Genomic DNA, 20,005 nt, shown 5'->3' on the forward strand with positions numbered 1-20,005 from the left:
CTTTCGCTTTCAATTTTATTTATCGCTCTATGCGAGTTTGTATATTTTAGAAGCTGCGCAAATTTTTTAAGATTTTAATAACTTTCAAATTACATTTCTTCCAATTCCTAATAAAACATAACTTAGTTAGACATGATTTGGAAACCTAATTTAGAAAAAATACTAAAATATTACTAGAAATACATCACCAACTATGATATTTTAAAAATTACGTTTCTGAAGGTAGCTGAACGAATATTTGATTGATTCATATAGAACTACGAGTATGATGTGATAAAGAGCCAGAGACTTGGTTAGAAAGCGAAAGAACGTTATTGGAAGTCCGGATTCATCGTTGAAGATTCGACGGGTGGATTCTTTCCGACACTTTTTCTCTTCTCTTTAAATTTGATTTTCCCTGTTATTTCGGAGTTTGACGTTTCTGGCATGGCCCCGAACATTTATCAAGCTATCGAAACAGTAAATGACAACTATGTTTTGAAAAAAAAAAATGATCTACCGTCGACTTCAATTGTTCAATTGTTACGGGATTTATTTGACAAATAAAAATCCTATTTTGGAAACTTTAAGCCAATAAATCCTGATTATCGTGAAAACAATTTTTCCTCGTTTTCCCTCCTTAAAATTTCTCCAAATAGATTCCTCTTGTCTGCCTTTACATTTACTTCTCACTACATTTCGCAAGTAGAAAAAGGAGGTTTCGTAACATTCACGCATAACAATTATTGTTAAAAAGTCACGACATTTGACGCATCGTTTTAAAAGGCGGAGAGTAAATTTCACTTTAAGAAATGTAGAAAAATATATCTGTATTACGATATTCTTGGAATTGAAAAAGTGGGAATTTCAACACCTCGTCACAAATAACACATAGGAATTCCCAATGAGAAACTTGTAATTGGGAAACACTATTATTCGCGTCAGCCACTTTTATAAGGTTGGTGCTGATTAATTTCGGAAGAAGATTAAATTGCTATTCGTATTTTAAGGTGAAAGATCGTATCAACTCAAAATTATTGTAATAATAAATAACTCACGTACACCGCGGTTTATAATAAAATCATTTTATCAAAGCGACGCTCGCTATTTATATAACACTCGTTCAAATTTCCAAGTTGATCAACAGACCCAACAATTTTACCAGTTAAATATGGAACACGACAGAATTTGTTTCTGGACAACTAGATCGTTATTATTAAAATTTATTATTATTAAAAAAATGTAAATGCAATTATTTGAAATTTCTTTCGCTCTCTCTACTCGTCAAACGTAACATCGTAAAAAGAAATATCGCCTTTTTCGTCCACTATATTTATTACAAATAAATGAAATAAATGTAATAGACAACACGAACGCATCGCTTGAAATCGAATATTATTAGGTTGTCCGAAAAGTTTCTTTCGTTTCATAGGGTAATAATAGATGAACAACAATTTCTGTTTTATATTATTTTATTGAATTAGGTATGATCCATTTCGTTATATTTCTATTATTACGTTCGTGTATAATTCGATAAACTAATATTGAAATAATATTGTGCGTCTATTATTTTCTTATAAAACGAAAGAAACTTTTCGGACAACCAAATACATACGGTACTTTCTTTAATTAAAAAGATGTTTAATTAAAAAGAAAGAAATTTTTAAAACGTTGGAGTACGATAATGCGCATCAAAGCAACGAACGTTAATTGCTTAAATAAAACAGTAATATAAACAGTAGTAAGTTGATTCTCTTCTGTATTCAAAAAATCAACGCAATACAATAACTTCTTTTCACTTGTCAAACATTTCCAATCATTTTCTCCCGATAGCAAGACAAATGAAACCTTCGTCGTCTTTTCCAGTCTACTTCCCACTCCGTTTGCCATCCGAAACTTCTTTCTATCCTTGGTTTTATCGTTCGTAATCCAGTTCGAACCTATCGGACCTATTCAACCGATTCCATAAAACGGATCGCGAAAGTATTATCTTCTTAAAAAGAAGAGAGGACGTTGCACAGAGAAGTTTCCTTTGGTGTTGCCTTCCTTCCAATTCGATCTATCGACTGTTATCAGTTTCAGCGAATGCAAACAGTCTTCCATAAACTTCCAGCTTAGATATTTTCTTCCGAACGAAACACAGGCAAAGACAACTGCCTTTCTTTAGCGTTTACTCGGTTTCCTTGAAAAAGCTTCGCACTAGGCCAAGATCTAAATTTAGTGGCTCGTGATTTCCATCGGTTGAAATATAATTGAAGATTTTTGTTAATGAATCTGAATGTGTTCAAAATAAGTTGGGAAATGGAAAATATTTTAGTTTTCAGTTATTGAAATAAATTTTAGTAACATAGGAAGTAATATTTTTTTTTTTTTTTTTAGAAAATAATACAAAAGTAATTACACTGTGAGATGTCCAACTGTAACGTTCTATCGTTACGTTATATTATTATATCTAAATCATTAAAATTTCTTGGAAAATAGTTTTCGAGTAGAGTGTTAAGGTATCGTCGGTCCTGTGAAATATTCACATAACTGCAGAAAAGGTATTTCTCGACGAAGAGTTCTCAAGTTAAAACTGAATAATTATATGAAACATTTTAGAACGTTAGGATTGAAACAATTGTTAACATTCTCGTCTTACCTTTAATACTAAATTGGTCGAAAATGATATTGTCGAATTTTATATGCAAATAAAAATTATTTTGTAATCAAACATGAATTTGACGTTTACGTCGCTGTTGCACCGACAAAGTAAAATAAATCTCCGAATTAGCCACACACAACTGACCCTTACATCATCGTTCGAAAAATTATGAAATTCTTATAGTGGAGCGATCGGGTACTTTGTATTTTTCTTATATTTGGTATATTTCGTAATTGGTATATTTGATTAAAAATCTGCAAGTTTGCAGTGTTTCGTTGCTCCACCGGATCGCAGCTATGTTGTTGCGTGTCCACGCTTGCGCTTCTATTTTTTAAGTTACAAAATCTAAATTAAAATTCGTTTACGTCGCTGTTGCACCGACAAAGTAAAATAAATCTCCGAATTAATCACACACAACTGACCTTTACATCGTCGTTCGAAAAATTATGAAATTCTTCTAGTGGAGCGATCGGGTGCTTTGTATTTTTCTTATATTTGGTATATTTCGTATATTGATATATTTGATTAAAAATCTGCAAGTTTGCAGTGTTTCGTTGCTCCACCGGATCGCAGCTACGTTGTTGCGTGACCACGCTTGCACTTCTATTTTTTAAGTTACAAAATCTAAATTAAAATTCGTTTACGTCGCTATTGCACTGACAAAGTAAAATAAATCTCCGAATTAGCCACATGCAACTGACCTTTACATCGTCGTTCGAAAAATTATGAAATTCTTATAGTGAAGCGATCGGGTATTTTGTATTTTTCTTATATTTGGTATATTTCGTATATTGGTATATTTGATTAAAAATCTGCAAGTTTGCAGTGTTTCGTTGCTCCACCGGATCGCAGCTATGTTTTTGCGTGACCACGCTTGCGCTTCTATTTTTTTAGTTACAAAATCTAAATTAAAATTCGTTTACGTCGCTATTGCACCGACAAAGTAAAATAAATCTCCGAATTAGCCACACACAACTGACCTTTACATCATCGTTCGTTCGAAAAATTATGAAATTCTTATAGTGGAGCGATCGGGTACTTTGTATTTTTCTTATATTTGGTATATTTCCTAATTGGTATATTTGATTAAAAATCTGCAAGTTTGCAGTGTTTCATTGCTCCACCGGATCGCAGCTACGTTGTTGCGTGACCACGCTTGCGCTTCTATTTTTTTAGTTACAAAATCTAAATTAAAATTCGTTTACGTTTCGCTGAGCGTTCGCGAGTTTCAGGGATGAAACAGCGGTTTAGTCGCCAGGAAACGAGTTTCTCGTCGAGAAATAACTCGATACGATAACTGCGAGTCTCGTCCTTGGTCTTTCGTTCGATTCGCACTGTTTCTCGTGACGATCGAATGGAGACAGTATTTCGAAATCGTATCCAACGAGTCGCCGCGGAAACACGCGATAATTAAAGGTTGAGATCGATTAATTAACAGGCGAAAACTCGAACGATGACATCGATATCGAGTCACGATCCGTAAGATTCAGCAAATAGCAGATGGAGAAAAGTGGCGTGTCAAAAAATATGAAAAGTGAGCTGAGATAATTATGGGGACAGTTGTATTAATCGGTTGTCACTGGGACAAGTTGATCAAGTATGTAAACGTAGATAATTTTTTAATTGCTGCAGAGACTGTAGTTATGAATTATTCGACTGGAATTAATTTTTCGTATTCAAACTATTACGCGAGATTTAATTCGACGTAAATCGGTGTACATGTGATATTGGCTAAAAATTTCCAATCGCTGTATGTGTGACGAAGCGTGTGTGAGGATTTTTAAAATAATTATTAAATATTTCAAGGTAATTTAAAGGATATTTTTATATCCGAGTAGATAGAAATGAAACAAATTGTTATCGATATAGCAACTACATTAACAGAATACGCAAGAATAAAAGGAGAAAATTAATTGGACGTATACTATCCTTCAAAAGTGTCCTGATACTTATTTATCTTTGACAGGGTATAATTCAATGACAAAATTATAAATGGAGGGATCTGCGGTAACTTTATACTTTGTAAATTCAAGTTATATATAATAAAACATTATGGCGATAGAATTAATTCCTAGGTACTGATATAGAATTACAGTATTAGTACCTGGCAATTGTCAAAGATTGTAGAAATCTAATTTCTAAGCTACGAGTCGGATGGAGAAAGTTGTCCTAAACTGACAGAAAGATTACCAACGTTATTTCAAATCGTGATATCTGACATACGACAAGTACGTTAACGTGATCATGTATTTTACTGAAAAAAATAGAAGATGAACTATCGTTGAGCTTTTTAATGGATCATCTAAATACATGATTTGTTACGTTTATATGAAGGTAGTAAGTATAGCTTTCAATTTACCATTAATTCGTGTATGTCGATAAAATTCACGTATCGCCGTCGTTAGTTTGTATATTCTAGTGAAATTCGTTTATTATATATATTATAATTATATGTACAATTAATACGTATTAATTAAAGCATATTCTAGTATTCAGAGTATCTGATAGGTTAAATTATTTATCCGCCATAAAGTCTTGAAACTTTTTAGTAGTAAACGTTAACGTGATAAAGACACGTTTAAAAATGACGAAAGTGAAATGTCGATGAAAGAAGCATCTATTCACGTACCTTAATTTGTTGTAATTAATTCGGAGGGCAGGATAAGAGTTTTTAGATGGCTGCTTCGAAAAAGCACTTCACGTGAAACGATGTATCTAATATTAATATGTACAGAGAGCAAACTTTGGAATTTCCGATAGAACTTCGTAACTGGGTCAAGAAGTTCTATATTATGGTATTCAATTATAACGAAACCGACAGGCGCCGCGTTGTTGCGATAAATTCTTCACGGTTTCATCTCATTTCTCAGCTATGAGTTATTCGCCGAGCACTTTCACTGTAATATTAAAATGAGCAATAGATTTAGTAATTCGTGAAAAGTTTTGCTCTTAGAAAACGTTCAACTATCGATGGTTCTTTTATTACCGTTTGATATTGTTCCATGTCAAATCTTTAAATACTTGAAATATAATTTTTCGCTGTTCCAGACATCTTTATAATATTTTACATCTATCACATTTTTATATAAATTTATTTTAATATCTAATATTCTGATATCTATAGAAACGTTCAGTTTATTTATTTCCTATTAATTTATCTCATTGATATCGTATAATTTCAATTGAGCAAAACGAATCGCATAAGATCATCGAAGAATGCAATTGACGATAACATTACATATCTAGAAATTTACGCAGACATTTCATTTTTATTTCACTTTTTTTCTAACTGTATTGCGATACGTTAACCCTGAGAAACGGCTTTCCTCTTTGAAAACATCTATCTCTTCGTTGTAATTACGAGATATTTTATCCTAGAACTTTCTATCTTCGCAATTAGAAGTCTGTACCTTAACGCTTTAACGAGTTATTAATTAACTACACGACGAATATTTTTATTTCCAACCTTCTTAAATTTTAGAAAACAGCAGCAGAAACCTGCCTCTATTATCAACGATTAATAAAAATAATTGCCCTTCGATGCAATCGAATGCAATTCAACCCTGAAAAGGTCGACGATTAAAAAAAGTGCCCGCCGTTACAATTAAAAAATATTCCGCACCGAAAACGCTCTGATTTTGCTATAAAAAAACTCGCTATCGTTCCAATTAAAACGTACCCAATTTCCCCAAAAGCTATCTGTCATATGAAATAAAAAAAAAAAAATACACGCTGTATTATGTCTGTCGGAGCCGAATTTTTTATCCTGCGAAAAAGATTTTTTTCCATTGATTATGAATAACAGAAGCACGTTTTTCAGATGGTTTGGCAAAGTAGCTGCAATGTATTAAAAACGAGAGATCAGACAAAACACATTTATCGTTTGGTTAATTGGCAAAGTATCGATTAAAGTAAGAGGTCATCTATTAGGGTAATTTTAAAGCAACGTTAAACTATTAGATTGTCCGAAAAGTTCCTTTCGTTTCATAAGGTGATAATAGATGAACAACAAGTTCTGTTTTATATTATTTTATTGGATTAGGTATGATCCATTTCGTTATATTTCTATCATTATGTTCGTGCATAATTCGATAAACTAATATTAAAATTAAAATAATATTGTGTTTCTATTATTTCCTTGTTGGAATACAACGATATCTCACGCATAGGCACAAGTACTCCTACACAGAGACCCACACAGGCATTTGAACAGGACACTTACACAGGTTCATAAAAGATATAACTTAGAAAACACGAAGTTGGCACCCCGCTGGGGGTAGCCACCCACATGCTATATTTATTTTATTTTATTTTTTTTATTACCAATGAGATATAACACTTTACCAAATGCCCTTCAGGACAAATTGTAAAAACCAAAATAAACTAAAAAAAAAAAAAAATTTACACAGGTCATACTCATTACTGTATAGTGGGGTTCAAAGTATTTAAGGGATCATAGGTCATTACCTACGTCTAGTCTGAGAGTAACTGGCCAACAATCAACAATTCTTGCACACGTTGTTAATTATATCACTTATATACATTTGGTTCTGTAGTTCTGTTTAATAAACATCACTGAATATTATTTCAACACAAACATTGTGTCTTCCACAGATTATTAATCTTAACTTCAAGATTAAATTCTAACATTCCTTGTAAAACGAAAGAAACCTTTTGGACAACATAGTAATTTATCAAGCTGCAATGTGCAATGCAACGTGGAGCGTGAAACGCTTAAAATTATCCGTAGAATTCGCGCATCCTGTCTATCATCGAGCCAACCCTATGAAATCACTTTATTTCCCAGAAGAAGCTTTCGAAACGATCTCCGAAAACAGGCTACTTCCGATCATCGTACGAACACGATCGCATCGTCGCATTCGGCGGAACAATGGGCATTCTGTCGCGTCTGTCGCTCGCGTCGCCGCGTCAAAGAACGAAATTGAACATGCAAATAGATAAAGTGGCACTCGAGGGCCCCCGGTTTGCTTGGCTCGTCAGAAGCTCGGCGTACAATGGAAGCTGAAAAGCCTTTCGCGGCTGCCGCCTCTCTTCTACGTCACCGGGGAGTTACTAATCCAACGATGTCGTTGATCCTGCTCGATAAATGACGAGCAACGCCCATGAGACCACGGCCCTACCCTAACCAAGATTTACGACGCTTATGCACGCGCGTACGCGTGTGTACGTAAACGCATCAAGACGAATAAATATCCGGAACGTGTATTGTAACGAATGAGCGCATCCGACTCTGCTAGCGATTCCGACTGAAACACGGTTCATTTGATTCATGCTAATGCTAATTGTTCTTTATCGAGGATTACGAGTCCTCCTTTTCTGAGACAATTTCCATTCGTCGTCATTCATTAAATTATTAATTAATTAGAAACTAAAAGGTTCGTGGTAATTTATTTAATTTCTAGCATTGCCAGTATACATGAGACATACATTACATTCTTGGTTGACGAAATTAAGTTAAATGTGCCAATGGACAGTTGTCATTACCATTTTATGTTTCTAAGTACCTATACAGTGGCTACAAAAAGCAACGTCATTATATTCGGTACAGTGTACATTCGCGCACTGTTACAGTCATTACAGTACTCGCATGCTAATATAATCCAAATATATGAAAAATACCAAATCATTTAATAGCACTTCCACGTGGCTACAAAACTTTGATACTACGAAAATGAAATGTCGAGCGTGGTAGAAAAAGTTCTTCGTTGAAAAATAAGGGTGCGTACCAACACCGTGTATCCGTTGTAACTTTCCTCGCCATTTTTCATACAGAATTTTCCATCATTTTCTATAATAATAAATTTGTCCTTTTTTTGCTACCAGCATCGTTTGCTACACATCTCGACTTCTGAATTATCATCGACACCTTCGATCACATCTATAATCGTTTCTAAACAAGACGCAAACGAACAACGATCCAATCTACCCTCGCATCCGACGCATCTCTTCCGCTTTTCCACTTGACATTGCATCTCCCGGACATTGATCTTCCCCACGACGCATCCTGTCACCTAATTCCGAGTCGTAAATTAGCTGGTCGCATGGTTCCGCCTGCGGACGCAGTCGAAAATCAGAGATAATCTGGTTTCGTTCGCTTTGTTCGCACGCACCCTCTCGGAAAGCTGCGCTCCATTTTCGTCTGGAGATTCTCGTGTAAACCGGTTGTAATCAGATTGGCTAAGGCTCTGAGTCACGGTGTATCGAGCCACGAGGCATGATCGAATTTGCAATCGGCCAGGAAAATCGTACGTACGTCGGATGAGTCTATTCGACTCTGTATACGCTCGAATATTCGTTCCTCTTGATGCGCTTACGCACACCAACGTATCCTCTATGTTCAGAGAAATATCTTTTAGTTTATATTTTTTGAACGTCGAATCCGAACAAATCCGAACTTGGTACTTAGGAACAAATTTCAATTGGTATTTTAGTGCTGATGTTTCGTCGAAGAAGAGTCAAGCGCGCAAGTCTTTGATCATCTCGCAGATGTGTTTTGGGAAGTACAGCGGTTGCGAAAAATATTAACACGCTAATTGTATTTGTTATAACGTTTACACGGAGATTAATCGAGTCATGGAATACTACATTTCGTATGGTTTAGTTGTACTTTCATATGACCATAAATATTCGACACTATGGAAATGACATAGAAGTTGGAAAAAAGATTCGTTGGAAAAAACATTATTCGGGAAAAGCAAGAAGTTACTTGAAAGCTTAGAAAGAAATTGTTTATTAAACGTATAAGAGTCGAAGAATATTATTTTTATTATTTTACTTTCTTATTGTTAGCCCAAGAATTTGATGTTCCTTTAACACAGGATGGAATTGTTTTGTGTTATTAGATCTTCGAAATAATGTGGCAAATAATTTGGTGGTGAAATGTTTATTAATTTAATTCGTTGATGATGTCGATACTATTTTAACACAAACGTAATAATTCGAAAGATGAAACAACGATAGAGAGGATTGAGTTCAGGTAGTTCTCATGAAGAATAAAATACAAGAAGGTAAATTCATCAGTGATATTACGGACATATAAATATCAAGCCGCGGTAGAATTTAATATTAAATTTATCGGGAGAAAATACAATCAAATATCCATTAATATTTGATTAAACTTGTTTCCGAGAGTTTCATGCGTTTTCTGTTTTATTTAATGTCAGCAGCATTTCCACTTAACGAAACCGTCGAGTCGAATATCATTAGTAATTCGACATCACGCGTAACCAAGTAGCTGTGTATTTGAAAAATACACTCGTGAAAGTAATTAAATGCTACGTAAAACGCCAATCGAATATTAAATACTAGGCGGTGAATGAAATATCAGAAACGGTAGAAATATTTACAAGCTTTTTATGAAGCATTTATATGTAAAATAACGAAGCGCATATATTATCAACGTATAATACATCGACAAAATTTTGCTTATCTCAAGAATTCGTTGAAACCAACAATGAAAAAGATAATGAGAAAATGTATCTCAAACAATATGGAAAATTTATAACATTCGTACAAACTACGTACTAACAAGTATATTTTAAAACCAAGAGAAACAAAACGACGAACAAATTTAGCGTAATAAGAATTAGCGATAAGAATAGCAGTAATTAGCGATAGGAGCAATCAAACGAAAGATTCTCGAAGGGATTGCAGGTTGAAAGAATGTAACACGAGCGAGATAAAGAGCAATGTAGCCAAGTTCGTTCGAAGGCCGACCGGCTGAAATTAATAAATATACTACTATCACTGACATATTTTACTTCTTAAAGATAATTTAAGGTAATATTTTTTGTGGCATTTCAATGTTAAGTTATTCATTAATAATCTTACATTACGTACCGTACAAACGTATATGCATACTATGCGATAATTGTGGAAAAAATTCCTCGAAAAAGAAAACCATCGACAGGTATTATAGCAAATTCATGCGAAACGTTAGAACAGCCATTAGAACTGAATGCGAACTTCGTACTCTATCTCATTTGTATAATACTATTCTATTCTTTTACTTGTAAGTTAGTTTCTATATGACAAAGCTGACTCATTATAAGTAGGAAATCCATGTTAAACCGAAACTACAATCTCTTTCGTATAAAACCAATATCCGAAAAAGAGAACGGGTTTTGATCTCCTCGCGAAAAAAATTCTAGAGCTAAACGTGCATCAAACAATTTCAAACTTCACGAAAAAGCCACCCACTGCACTGAACATAGCGCACAAAACATATCCTCTTACACTTTGCCTTTCAACCGAAATACCCGCTGAAAAGATCAAAATACAAAGCTGTTGGCGCATGAAACAATGATAAAAAAAAGAAAAAGGAGAGGAACAGAGAAAAAACGTTCTCTCCGATGTATGAAATGAATTCGAAACGCAAACTCTGCAGGCATTTTTTTGCCAGTCTTTTTTCAGTCGGTTTGGAGAAACGTCGGAACGTATCGCCATAGCAACCGATCAGGCATGATCGGTGAATGAAATGGGGCCGAAATGATTTGCGGTCGAGGTTCGATCACGGTTTATCGATGACGAGTCCTCCCTAGGGAGAGTTAACCGAGCTACGTTCCGGGCGAAAGGGGTGTGGCAGTCCGTTATTTCGAGGGTTGGCACGCCGACGCAACGATAAGGACTGACCCACATTCTCGTGGATACTTCTAGGCAGGATATTAGGCCTCCTGCAACCGACTCTCGCCTCTTGTTGTCCTCCTTTTCGACTGATCGAAGGCTCTCAGGCCACCTCTTGATGGAAGAGAGGTTGGTTTACTTGAAACAATGGGGTCGGGCGGCTGGAAAATCGCTAATTGCCAGTTCGTCGCGTCTACGAGCTTCGATAGATTTTGATATCTCGTTGAGACAGCCGCTGGAATAATTCGATCGAACGACAACGAGAAGAAGTAGTATTTATTTATTTATTTATTTATTAATGAACGTTAACCCTATTGTACGATAGAAGAAAATAAATGCAGGAATTGTAAAAGCTAAGTTACGTAAGTTACAAGAGAGCAGGAATACATAAATAGATACAAAAAGATATTACATTAAGCGTTAAATATGGAAAACACGGAACGTCGAATGTCGTGAAAGGATATAGAAAAGACATCAAGACATAGACCAGAGTATTGCATACTATGGTAATCAGGTCGCTGTTTCTAATATCGCTCGGGAAGAATACAATGCGGGAAACTATAGTATCACGCGAAGAACACGAACATACGTTATAAGCTGAAGAAACCGAGGGGCGATCGACGAGATTATTTATAAGCTTGATTAAAAAAAGAATATCGGCAATCTCTGTTCTTCCTGTTCTTCAGAGTGATACCGTTCAATTTATGAAATATAGGATCATAATTGAAATTTTATTCCGTTTGCTGGTGTTCATTTTTAGAGGAATAAAATGGAAAAAAATGTTGGAGGTAACGTTCCGAATATTCTATGGGATTTACTTGAATTGTAGTTATGTTTGGACTTGTTTTCTTTTAGAATTTACAATTAGAAAGTATTTTGTGAATTTTAGCAAAGGCTTTTGTGTAAAGTTCTTGGACAGAAACTGTGCTGTGCTGTTGATAATTATTTAATTGGTTGGAAAATAACGCAGTTGATCGCAGGTATCATTTTCCAATCAATTGAACAAATAGGAGAAGGTGTGACTTATAAGTAGTTGAACGGTGATTTTTATATTGCATATTGCGTAATATTGATTTTTCTTGTAAACAATTTAATACGATGGCATTATAGAAACTGGAACGTATCGTTGATTTTATCTAAATAAATGTTTTCTCAGACATTCTAGTGCAATTTTATTGATTCATTTTTCAAACGTAAGGTGAATATACAAGGACTAAATCTGTTTCGCAAGATGCTATCTGTAACTGCTAAATAAAAAATCGAAAGAAGTAGAAGGAAGAAAAATAGATATAGACACGTTCGTGTTAAAGTTACTGTAATTTTGTGCCCGTAATGCCACGTTCATTATAGCTTTCGTTAGATGTTGTACCTTTGAGTTTTTGTGCAGCCTTGCCAATCGATGCTAGAACGATAAAAAGACTTGCAAGCATGTCCGAGGTCAGCTAAAAATATTGCTGACTTTCTTTCGCTATTACGTTATTCACTGTGATTCTTATCGACTGAATCTATTACTACTTCTAACTGTAGGGTCCTAAATTGACAGGATAAATATTTTCAATAATTTCATTTCATTTGATCAGGAATTTCATTTATCTACACCTATGAAATCCAATAAAATTCCAAGTTAACAAGTAACAGATGGAAACAAAGCTTCGATACTCGAAAGATCAAACGAAGAATCTTAAAAAATCTACCTGTGTAAATAATTGTAGCAATGTAGAAAATCGAAGCTATTAAAAATATAGAAACTATTAATTACAGGATTATCATAATATAATATAAAACTGGCGACATAAAAGTGTAAAAACCGAGTCTCTTTTAGCAACTTGCAAAAACTACAGCTTTGATGTATAAAGTAGAACCTCTCTTTTGTCCACAAAGTTTCCACAGCATTACCCGCCAACTGTACCGTCTTTTGTTCCACTTTCTATCGCATCTACGACAAAGAACGCTACTACCATTTTGCTTTCGCGCGCTGTCTTATCGACTATCTTCGATCGAACACACTAAAAACCAGAAAGAGTAAGAAAAGACATCGTTCTTCCTTCGTATAATGTATTGTGTCTAATATACCTTCATAAGTCTAATAACCTATGGTATATACGTATTTCAACGAGGACAAATCTCAGTCGTGGCGCGGATCATGAGCCGCGATAGAAGAAAGAATAAAAATTGTAGCACGCTTATGTATAACGTAAAAATTGAAGAGCCTCTATTATTGTAAAGCAGCGAACGATGAGCTCGGAGATTGCGCTCCAGAGAGATGCATCCCTCTACTATCCCACCCCCTACCCTCTGTGTCTCTCTACAACATACTCTCTCCTCTCGTTTCATCCTCTTTTCTGCTCGCGTTTTGTCGACGAAATTGCATTTTCTCTTGGTTCAGCATCGCGGTTCACCGGTCGAAACGAACGCAGACGTGTGTCCGCGTATCCATTCGTACACACGTAGCACACAGATACAAACTAACGCAACTGTCATACAGAACGTTTCACGTAATTGGAACAGGCTACGCCTTTAAATTATTACGAGGGGGGATACTAAATACGTTGAGGCTGAATCAAAATGTTTTGATACGTCAGAGAGGTTGTAAGGTTTTATTTAAGGAATTATTATTTAAGTAGTTTATTTAAGTAGTTTCGTTTAAAGAGTTTCAAGGCTTTGTTTCTTCTTTTCTTCTTCTTGAAGGAAGTTGAAGATTTATTTTCGTCGATACTGTGAATCGAATGTAAACTTTCATTGTTTGTACAGTGGCATTGTGTGTGCTTGAATTTTGATTAGAATTATCATAATTGTGCTTGATTTTAGATTGGAATATAGATGTATCTCAAGTTTAATTGTGGAATATTTGGATCTTCGGATGCTTGGAAGATTTGGATGCTTTTTAAGCATCTCTCATACGTTTTTACATGCGTCGCAAATTTTTGTACGAATAATTGCATTTATTGGTTAAAATATCTTCTCATCTAATTATTATATTTTGCATAAAGAAAATAGGAATTTCTGCGTTTGTTTAATTATCTCTTTCTTTGCTTTAAAACAGAAATGAAAATGAGGAAAGAGGGAGGGAACGTTTTTTAATTTCTGCAAGGTTTCGTGCTACTTTTTTTCTTATCGCAATTAACTGCACGAAAGACAACGCGACACAAAGTCGTGATTTTTATCGGAAGCAAAATCGTGACGTGATCGCATGGCATAAATCGAATTTCGTTCTCTCGAGATCGAACTAGATTTTAATCGTACACTACCGGCTGTTTCAATTAACGTTTCATTCGGCCTCTGTACATTTAAAAGGATTTCACGGTGCACGGGTTTATAGGTTGCGCAGATTAATGTCGACAACTTCACAAACGCAGCTTTATGGATCGACAGCCCGTAAAAATTTAGGCTTACGAATATATTCCACCCACAGCTCTTTAATTTATTAGGTTTTATCGATGCTTCCAACGATCTATAAAAATCGCATATAAATACATCGTAAAAAAAAAAATATACGACATAAATCTGTATTCAGGTCCGTCCATTTTACTAAGAGTAAATTTTGCTAATAGTAAATATTTCCTTCTCTTACTTGCATATTCCCATCAATCCACTTGTTAAGTATTTTTGCAATGATAATTTTTCAAATTTTACCATTATTTTTACGCGTTAGATTGTCGGAAAAGTTTCTTTCGTTTTATAGGCAAATAATAAATGCACAACGTTTTTTTATTTTATATTATTTTGTCGAATTAATATGTATGTTCTGTTGGAACAAAATCGATCATAATTTAATAAAATAACACGAAACAAAAGATGTTGTGCATTTATCATTGCCTCATAGAACGAAAGGGACTTTTCGGACAACCTAATGTCTAGACTATATCTGGACGATCAAGAGAAAAAAGAATCTGTTCCTAATTCATCGATTAGTTACAACTATACATATATACATGTATAGACACGATGACAAAGTTCTATTTCTTACGAATTTCATTAGATCGTTACGTGTGAAATATTTCTTTAAATAAGTCTGTAACCGGACTTAGTTTCGTCAATATATCGCACAGGATGAAATAAAGTTGAAATTTGACACACTATAAATTTTAGTAACCTTTGCACTAGAAATTTTTTATCACATTGGTTAACAATCTTCTATTCTACTGCGCATATTATATTTATTCGTTACTCAAATTTGATATAAATCGATTTTGTAAAATTATGGTGACTTATATTTCTCATTTTATAAACTTCCTTTCATCTGTCACTGTACATTTAATTAAAGTAATATACAAGTCATATAAATTATTTCCTTGCTTTCTGTTTCCTGTTTTACCTTATTGTTTACATTTCCAATTTCTTCGCTTAATTTTCCGCAACGTTTCATGGAAACCTGGTGGAGGATTGTTGTATTTCGAAGGAGATCGAAGCGTCGAAGGGGTCCGTTCATTGCTGCGAAGAAACTCAATTAACAGGGTATTGCAATTAAGCTTTCGACGCGGAGAAAAAGTTGAAGTTCCTCGGGGCCTACTTTGCGAAATCGAGAAACGGAGCAGCGGCTGATTGGCACTCGCCTTGATAAATTCATTAACAACGCGCTGCAGACGTCTACCGTTTAAATTGACGAAGATAATCCGCGTGTTCTCGCGACAGATCTCGATTTAAACTTCTCGAAGATACTTTCCCTGCCAGACTTTCCTCTTCCTTGCTGCGCTCTGATCCTGTCCGACAATTTTCTCTCGAGCGACTTTACATTTTCTTGGAATAATATCGTCTTCAATTTTTGAAGAAATCTCCGTCACCTTGATTCATTTTGGATTTTATGTGATTTTATGCGATTACATAAATATCGAATCTTTTTTCTATTCAGCGTGATAAAGAAAATGAGAAGAGAAATTTAATCTTGAACAGCAATTTTTCATTTTATTTATTGCAAACACGTGAAACCTGTAAAACTCCTGTAAAGCAGGATTTTTATTTTATAGCGAGATATATTTTTGATGTTATTAATTAACGTATTAACGATTAGCGACATAGTGACGTATTTCATAATGAATAACACATAAACTAGCATAATTATCGATGAAACTGAGCGTAAGAAGAGTTTCTTGTATTCCTGTAAATTAATAATAATAAGCAGATTGAAAGGAATTTTTCCAAATTCTAATTTTTTCTTAATTTCAAAAATCTAATTTTCTTTATTCTTCTAATTTTAGACTTTTCGTAAAAATGACCACTCAAGCAATCTATTAAAAAAAGCTAATAAATCATTGTCGTCGATGAAAAATGTATATCTTTTTATCGCTATAATGTATGCACATGTAGTTTTTCCAGTTTTCCGTTGATCATATAATTATACAATTCAGTTTACAATGTTTTCCAGATATCGATGAAAGATATACATTCTGAAATAAATCGTCAGTATGAATTCATATAATTTAAACATCATTTATCAATCTGTCGTGCATAGTTCATTGCTTAATTAAGCGAATGGTTTAATGGACTAGCAACGAATCGATTTGGAAGATATACAGCATTTTCGTAACATTCAGCAAAACATTTTCATTCTGATAATCAGAATACATGCATGTGCTCTCCGAGATTATATTTCCATTTAGGATTATTAGAGCGGATTTATGTTCCGCTTTTATCTATACCAGTTGAATTCGCGAAATATGTAACACTAATTCTATAATAAACGTTTCGTTAAACAACATCTTCACAAATATTAAACTGAAGAGAAATAAAGCAGCGGTCGATTAAAATGTCTTTTGTATTCAGCACGTAATTATAGCGACAATAACTTCGATAAATATAAATATTTGAATATATTGACCAGAGTTTCGATACAAAATCTTAATTTCCTCGGTGCTTTTCGACGTTCTATTTTCTTAAGACTAAGATGAAAACCTATATTATTAGATATTAAATTATATACATTAGATATTTTACAGAAATATTACATTTTAAATGTAGGTTCGCAAAGTATTCAGAAAATAACAGAAAATGGCAAATGAGCGCTAATTATTCGTAATGTTTAACGTTTTACATAAATGTAAACAAAGGTATCGACGTGTCAAAAACCCAAGGTACATGTCGATAATCTTTTGATCTTTGAACGATTATTAATGAGCGTTTGATGATTTTTGCGCAGGTGGTAACGCCACAGAAATGCGGCGACGTGTACCTTTACGATCTTCCAGCGAGCCGAGGAAGTCCTGCTCCACCCTCCAGGCACGATTCACCCTTGAATTCGAATAACGAGCATTTACACAACTCAGGTGCGTAGCAACCCTCCGTTTTATTCTGCAACGATTCGTTCGCGACGTAGCAACTTCAATAGTTTCATAGAGTGTACGCTGAAAATTGCGTGGAAATGTGTTTCTCAAATGAAACGTTCTTACGTATATATTTGCATGTAATCATGCTATTTAATCTTTAATTCATGACGCGGCTTTTTAATAAATGTAATTTGAATAAATAAAAAGCTGGATAGACACAGATAATTTCACTTGCTGAAGAGTAACTTTGATTTAAATTATTCAAATTATATTGTTTAATTTTTCATTCGAATAACGTATACGTATATATTGTTTATGATTAATATAAAAGTTGATATAGAAATAAGAATATAAAAATTAACTTCATTCGAGCGTAAGAAATTTGTACGAAATATAAATTAATACTTTAACGAGGCATTACAAAATTTCCAGCAAATAATACTTTGTATTCGAATAAAGTTGTTTCTTTCATACGTACGCGAAAATCGTATCAATATTTTAGTGTACTCGTCGTTTTATTCATACAGAGATTACTCTGTTATTTTATATTCTGATCGTTAACGTGAATTCCAATTGAAACGTTTTAGTTGAACAGAACTAAACTGCGGATACAGTGCGATTGCATACTTTTCAATTAACATCACCCCGCGAGTAAATGTACGGACAAATATTGATTTTAGTATCATGATATAATTAAAGTTGCATAGAGAATTCATATTACAGAATAATATTAATTATTTCGTTTCGAATAAACATTATTCATAATTTTCGTAATAGATTTACATATATTTGTATTCTTCCTGCTTCATCCAGAATCTCGTTTACGGTCGCGTGTTTTATTAAAATTGCGCACCGGATGTTGTTCTGGCACGCGTGTGCAACAGGAAGTATCGAACGATTTCAACACGAATGAAATAATTGTTCATCTATCTATTATGCTTTTCGTACAATCTCATTTCATACTTAGAAATACGCTAAATAGAACACAGAAAATATACAGAGAATATAAAATTATGCCAAATATAGAAGATCTATTTTTCAATTAGTATCTTTGAAATTGGTAACTTTCCTCGCTTCATCTCCGATCGAAACAAAGTTTAAAAAGAAATAATTTTATTTATAGCTGTTTATCGCATGTTTCTGTCATTAACAGAACAATCAGAGCTATTACATTTATTCTGGAATATTATACTTATATTTCGATATTACGTCAAAGAGTAACTGTACAAAGGAGTGGAAAAGTGGTGAAAAATTGTTTCAAAGGCATTTTTCTTCGAAAACGATATAGATACAAAAGCGAATGTTTCTTTGTTGTTATTTAACGTTTATTGTAAAAGCATATACGCATTTCTCCATTGAAGTTCAACGTTCATCGTAGTTTTCGCCTTATCGCTTTTTCTTTCTTCCCCTTTGTACGTAACAATAAACTAAAAATGTATTTACAATTTCGCGACAATTCGAATTTCTTTCCGCCAGTTCTCTGTTTAACTCGCCACTCTTATTTGCTTGTTCGCCGAGTCAACGAAGTTTCACCATCTCGAAATCAGGAAATAATCTTCCGTGTAACTGAGAAATTGCAAATTTCAAGAAAGAAACAAAAAAGAAGGAAGAAGAAACACAAAGTATTTGGTCTAAAATTCTCGAAAACGATCCAAGTATTTGATAAAGAAGCGGACGTCTTGTAATTTGCATCGAACAAATAGAGTGGCATATCGTAAGTTCAGATCCTAACATCGTCTTACAATGTCATCATCCTCCTGGTGTCTAAGGTCATCCGAAGCTCATGGTTCAGGCATATTCAAATGTACTTTCTCGTCCGTGACACAATGCAACAGGAACAGGCACGCGTTCTCTATATTAAAATACGACAATGACCTTGCAAAACCATAGGGGAAAAAAGGAACCAATCGAAAATATTTTCTCACCTGGAAATTGGAAATCGTTCAAATCGTCTTAGAAACATTTTTCATGACATTAGCAGCAAAGGAGGTATTTAAGTGGTTTTCTTCAGCTGGTTCATCCTGTATATCGAGAAGGTTTAAATATGTACAGATATCACGACAAAGCGATCTTTTTAATCCGTTTAATCGGCCATTATACTTTTGTTGCTGGGTATTCGGTTGAAAACAAGATATTTCCATAGAAAGCGTTTATTGAGAATCGATAACACGTCGATGTTATTCGCCGATTTCTTTCATTAAACGCCGCTATTGCGAACACGATTTCCATCTCCATTCGAAAAACCACATATCGACTCGTGAATGTACATATACGCAGTGTTGCAATATTTACGATAAAAACTTTCAGCTTGTATCATCGGTGTTATATCGAGAGATCAATAATGTAGAAATACTTGGAAATATTTTTACTGTACCGATACGGAACTCACACACAGACAGCATACGCTCGGTTATAAAGCAAAAGAGCTTTGAAGAAATTGTATGGAAATTATAGTTAAAAAGAGGAAAACGTTACAGAA

General features: G+C 34.2%; 1 protein-coding gene across 1 annotated transcript in view; it reads left to right on the top strand.

Annotated features, from left to right (window-relative positions):
* The window catches only part of LOC132916489 (breast cancer anti-estrogen resistance protein 1), a 177,496-nt gene that overhangs the window by 139,392 nt on the left and 18,099 nt on the right, over positions 1 to 20,005 (top strand). Inside the window, exon 4 of the mRNA XM_060976548.1 lies at positions 17,400 to 17,526. Within this exon, the coding sequence (XP_060832531.1) occupies positions 17,400 to 17,526 (127 nt within the window). The remainder of the gene's footprint in view (positions 1 to 17,399; positions 17,527 to 20,005) is intronic.

This window comes from Bombus pascuorum, chromosome 2 (genome assembly GCF_905332965.1).
Source record: "Bombus pascuorum chromosome 2, iyBomPasc1.1, whole genome shotgun sequence".
NCBI lineage: Eukaryota > Metazoa > Arthropoda > Insecta > Hymenoptera > Apidae > Bombus > Bombus pascuorum.